The following is a 4,890-nucleotide window of genomic DNA, read 5'->3' as shown; positions in this document are numbered from 1 at the left end:
CTTGATACCCGCCACCACTTACCCCAGGGCCACCAATTTCAGAGATTGGTACTAAAAGTTAGTCATAAAATGACGACTTTAGTGTAATTACGACGTCATTATGACGTCTTTTATATTTTTTTTTTTGGGGGGGGGGCTGAATAAAATGTTTTTTTTACAACTTAGAGGAAAATAGCCAGACTTTAACAAAAAAGGTCTTTGACAGAATATTGAGGTCTATTAAGAGATGTGTTGCCCCTGACAACAAGTCGGACCATTAATGTTATTATCACATAGCTTATCAAAATGACACAGTCTGTTACAAATTCTATTATTAATGGGCGCCTAATCTTAAGATTTAATATTGATACATTTTGATATATTACGACTACAGTTCAAACTCTTACATTCTACTTGTTACGTAAAACAAGATGGCGTGGACAGAAAAAACGATAGTCTTTAGAGGGGTGTATTTTTTCTTTAAATTTTACTTTATATAAATTGTAATAGTGTTGTGTTTTTACATACTTTTTTTTTACAAAAATTACCATACGTTATTTTCAAAAGATAAACACTTCAAGTCTTAACCCTGCCTTCAGTGTCCTTTTTCACGAATAATAGCGCGGGTTTAAAGGTGGCCGGTTATATTAATGGGCGACCACTTTTTACATCATCCACCACTTATGATGTTATAGCCTGAATCCTGATAGGAAATAGGTGCTCTTCATCGTCTACGTCGCCTGGCAATATGATAATAATAAAAAAATACGTCCATTTTTATCTTCAAAGCGTTACTAAAATGCTCTCTTTTTTTATTTATAGGTACCAGCGGAAGTATATCTATGGAAATAAATCATCGGTTAGTTGGTGTAGTTTGAATCTAAATGACCTCAAGGATCCTCTGGATGATGGCATCTGTGATTTCTCTGATAGGTAAGGTTGCAGGAAGTAAATGTTAGAGAGGGCATCTTCTAAAGACAAGAAATCTAATGTCAAATATCACAATGTGATAACCATTTTAGAAAAATTAATCACCCATATAAAAGAAGAAGAAGAAGTCGAAATATCAATCAAAAACTATCGTTTCTGGACAGGAGAGTAAAGAAAACAGTGTACGAGTCACAAGATGTTTATCAGAAGCAACATTCACCAGTTTCTCTTCCCCAGAATGCAATGCAAAAACAAGGATCTAAACCTCATTTGCATAGGGCAGGAAGGCATCAGAATGATCCTGGTGACGCTAAACAGCTTGTTTTTCACTGTGTTTTCTGGTGTTGGGATTTTATGATCAGCATTGATTAAATTACTATGGGTCGAATCTGACAACAAATGGAGAATGACGTTTCTGTGTTCTTTACGACATGGAATTTGTGGTTTGTAACGTTACAGCATCAGTATAGCATTACCACTATAACGTTAAAAACCACATATTCCAAAAAATGCAATCTCTATATCTTGCCAGATTCAACCGATAGTAATTTCATGAACGTTGAACATAGAATGCCCCCAACACCTCAAAACACACTAAAAAAACAAGCTGTTTATCGTCATCAGGATCATTCCGATGCCTTCCTGTCCTATGTGAATGAAGTTAAGACCCCGGTTTTCCCAATGTATTCTGGGGATGTGAAACTGGTGAATTGTTTGTGGTAAGGTGAGAATAGTTTAGGTAATTATAATAATAAAATGAACAAAGTCTTTAAATTACCTAGGGGGTTAACATTGTTCAACTTAAGGTGCTAAGTGTGTCACAATCTTGTTCTAACGCCATTCTTCTTATACATTGGAACTACGAATGCGTTTAATTAAAGGACGAAAAACTAGTAGACAAAAAAATTCATATTTAGTGCAAACAAAAGTTTCCATCTGCGAAGGCACGCAAAACAATGCACATACAGTTAAGAAACTGCTAGCCAGAGGGGAAATTTTACCACTTTACCTTCATACATTATTTGGCCTATAAGAACGTTATGTTTTAGTAGCGTTTGTTTGTGAACATCATAACTCAGGAAGCTTTTTATCCATTGACATGAATTTTTCAGGTGTGTAAGTCTTGATTATACCTAGAAACTATTAGATTTTGGGCCCCTGTCGGCTGTTTTGGTACTGCAGCAGAACTTCCGTTTTTATTATTATATGATCTCGACATGCTAGGTAACAAATTTTAAATGGTACATAACTCTGGTTCTAGGTAAAAAGTGACATGAGTTTGAATCCCTAGCAGGTTATTCTGGAACTTCAGCAGCGTTGTTTTTAAGCTTCTCAGGACGATAACTAAAGAACCGGTTGGCGAAGTGTCGTGATTTTTTGTATGTAGGAAGCTGAAGTGATGCTTGACATGATTACATGACAATTATGCATAATCTATTATTAAACTCTACTTATCTTTTTAGGAATATAAAACACTTGGACATGTAATTGAGAACAAGAAATACATCCGAATGTATAGATTATGTAAATAAAGACCTAATTTGTATATTCAAATTAATATAAATTCTTCAAATTATCATCTCGTTTGCATAATTTCTAAGGAAGTGCTAAAATAGCCCTCTTTGTTAAAGGCATCTTATAAGGCAGAAAAAATACCAAATTCTACATTAGGTCTAATTGAACACATTTATTTTATTGTTTTTTTTTTCGTTGTTGTTGTTTGTACTTTGCCATACATTATACATTGGTCCAACGGCAGGGTTAACGTCATGTGTCGAAGGTATGAGATCGAAGAACTCTTGTTATATATATATATATATATATATATATATATAATATATATTATAGTATTTTCACTTTTTCAGGACCTTGCACAGTCACGTTTTTTTGTATGCATCTTATTATCTTGAAAACCAATGGTTCAAGGGGGTTATACAATCGCAATCAACACAAACTCCCGTTTATCTAAAGTTATGCAGGGGTGCAGTGGTTCTGCCAAAAACCCAGAGACGTGACATGTGAGCAGTCCGTGTTCCATCGTCACAATGGTGCTCTTACACTTGATAACCTAGGACTGACTGAAGAAGAGATGGGGCATTTCAAGTTACGTGTAACAAAGTAAGGCGTTTGCAATATCTCTCGTATAGAAAAGTTCATTACCTTACTTTTAGTCGTAAATGCTATTTAAACTCCACGTCGAAAAACGCACTGCACCTGCGCAAAAGCCGTAATAAAGCCGTAATAAATTGTCCATAGCACCTCTGCTCAACATCTCTGTTAACTTTGTCTTCGCGTATTTAATATCTCGTATCTAATGTTTAAATGCTGTGCCTGGCTTAAAACATAGTATCTGCAACGGATGGAATTGTGATGCATCATTGACCAAACATTTGACGGGAATGGTGGAAAGTCCGGGGTTCGCGCATGCGCAGTGCGTTCTACAGACGTGCTACTTTACAGAAGCATTAATAAATATTCCGTGCGAGCTCACCCCGAAAACCACAAGTATTTCACGATACAGAGCATAGCATTAGAAAACCATGAATGCAAGGCAATCACCCTCTTAATGTGTTATTTTCAGAACAGGGAATGGCCTCGAGGCCATTAAAGCCACGATCCAAGGCAAAAACACCACGGTTAAGGTGACGGCGAATTTCCCTGGAGCTTCTAGGGAGGAAGAATTACCGAGCTGCGTGCCAGGTCTCCCTGCCCCGGTTCCCTCTGGGTATTACCGCAATGGCCGATGGGTATCACGCATCTGTGCTACAACCAAGTTAGCCCCATTGGAGTATAAAAAATGCCTACAAAACAAAACTATAGATTTCCTCGGCGACTCAACCCTCCGGCAGTGGATTGAATTTTTGGCCAAGCTATTAGACATGGATAGAATTCCGGATCCTTATTTTACATCAGATACCGTCGGTCCGGAGCGTTTCATGGAGCCGACATGGAACATAAGTTCCCGGTACCAGTCCCACGGCCCTCCCGTAAAAACCTTAGTTTGGTCGAATGCCAGCGTGATGAGTAGTTTAGTTCGAGTTATTGACAACATCGCCGGAGGACCCAACAGAGTGGTTGTGATAACTCTTGGAATGCATTTCAGCAATCATCCCCTGGATGTTTTTATCCGCCGTGCCCGAGCCGTTCGGGACGCCATCTTACGTCTGTTGAGTCGACAACCGGAGACAATTATCGTAATGAAAACACCGAACACGTCATCATCAAGGAGCTTCTACTATACGGACGACTGGTCGCTGTTCCAGATGTACCTAGTCATGAAGGAGATATTTTCCGGGTTGTCTGTTGTGTTTGTGGATGCATGGGAAATGACCGACTGTCAGTTTCACGAGGACAATATTCATCCACCTAACGATGTTATAGGCGAGGAGGTAGCTTACATGCTGGCGTATGTTTGTGTCTAATTCTGAGGTTACAGTTCCAAACCGGGGCCTGGCCGGGCTGTTGGCATCATTAAAAAATTAACAATTCATATCAAGAATAATACACAAGTTGATAGTGGTCATGATTAATTTCTAATTAAAAATGTTTGTGTTTTCCTTCCTTTTATTTTGTACTTTTTTGTTACCAAAAGCTTCTGTGCCGGGCCCCGGTTTGAAAACGACCTTTAGCATAAGCAGCGGCTACAGGAAGGTTTCTAAACCAATGACCAGCAAGTAGTTTACGGTCGCCATTTTTTGCCGGGGCGTGCCCCGGCTTTATGCCCGGTTTAATGCCACGGTGTTTCAGTGTTTCAATCAGTGTTTGGTTCGATGGTTGAAAGCGATGCAGAAGCCATTTATACTGAGTGCTATGCCATAGTTTAGTCTTTGTGGCTTTCGATAAATACAGCACTTAAATAAATAAGATGACTTCACAATGAATTCACATTCATATTGTCATATACATACGAGTAGCGCAGTGCATTAAGTCACTGCCATCACATGAAAAGTTTGTATCTGCTCTTAACCCTACCTAGACTCG

General features: G+C 38.5%; 2 protein-coding genes across 2 annotated transcripts in view; one reads left to right on the top strand and one right to left on the bottom strand.

Annotated features, from left to right (window-relative positions):
• Positions 1 to 4,483, top strand: part of LOC109462280 (NXPE family member 3-like) — a 9,282-nt gene extending 4,799 nt beyond the window's left edge. The window contains exons 4-6 of the mRNA XM_019758812.1: positions 802 to 912; positions 2,881 to 3,027; positions 3,491 to 4,483. Of these exons, the coding sequence (XP_019614371.1) occupies positions 802 to 912; positions 2,881 to 3,027; positions 3,491 to 4,331 (1,099 nt within the window). The 3' untranslated portion in view covers positions 4,332 to 4,483. The remainder of the gene's footprint in view (positions 1 to 801; positions 913 to 2,880; positions 3,028 to 3,490) is intronic.
• LOC109462277 (beta-1,4 N-acetylgalactosaminyltransferase 1-like) overlaps positions 1 to 4,890 on the bottom strand; it is a 63,241-nt gene that overhangs the window by 42,565 nt on the left and 15,786 nt on the right. The gene's annotated exons all lie outside the window — the stretch shown is intronic.

Source organism: Branchiostoma belcheri, unplaced genomic scaffold (assembly GCF_001625305.1).
Source record: "Branchiostoma belcheri isolate BF01 breed outbred unplaced genomic scaffold, Haploidv18h27 scaffold114, whole genome shotgun sequence".
In the NCBI taxonomy this organism is placed as follows: domain Eukaryota; kingdom Metazoa; phylum Chordata; class Leptocardii; order Amphioxiformes; family Branchiostomatidae; genus Branchiostoma; species Branchiostoma belcheri.
This window is presented reverse-complemented; position numbering and strand designations above follow the sequence as displayed.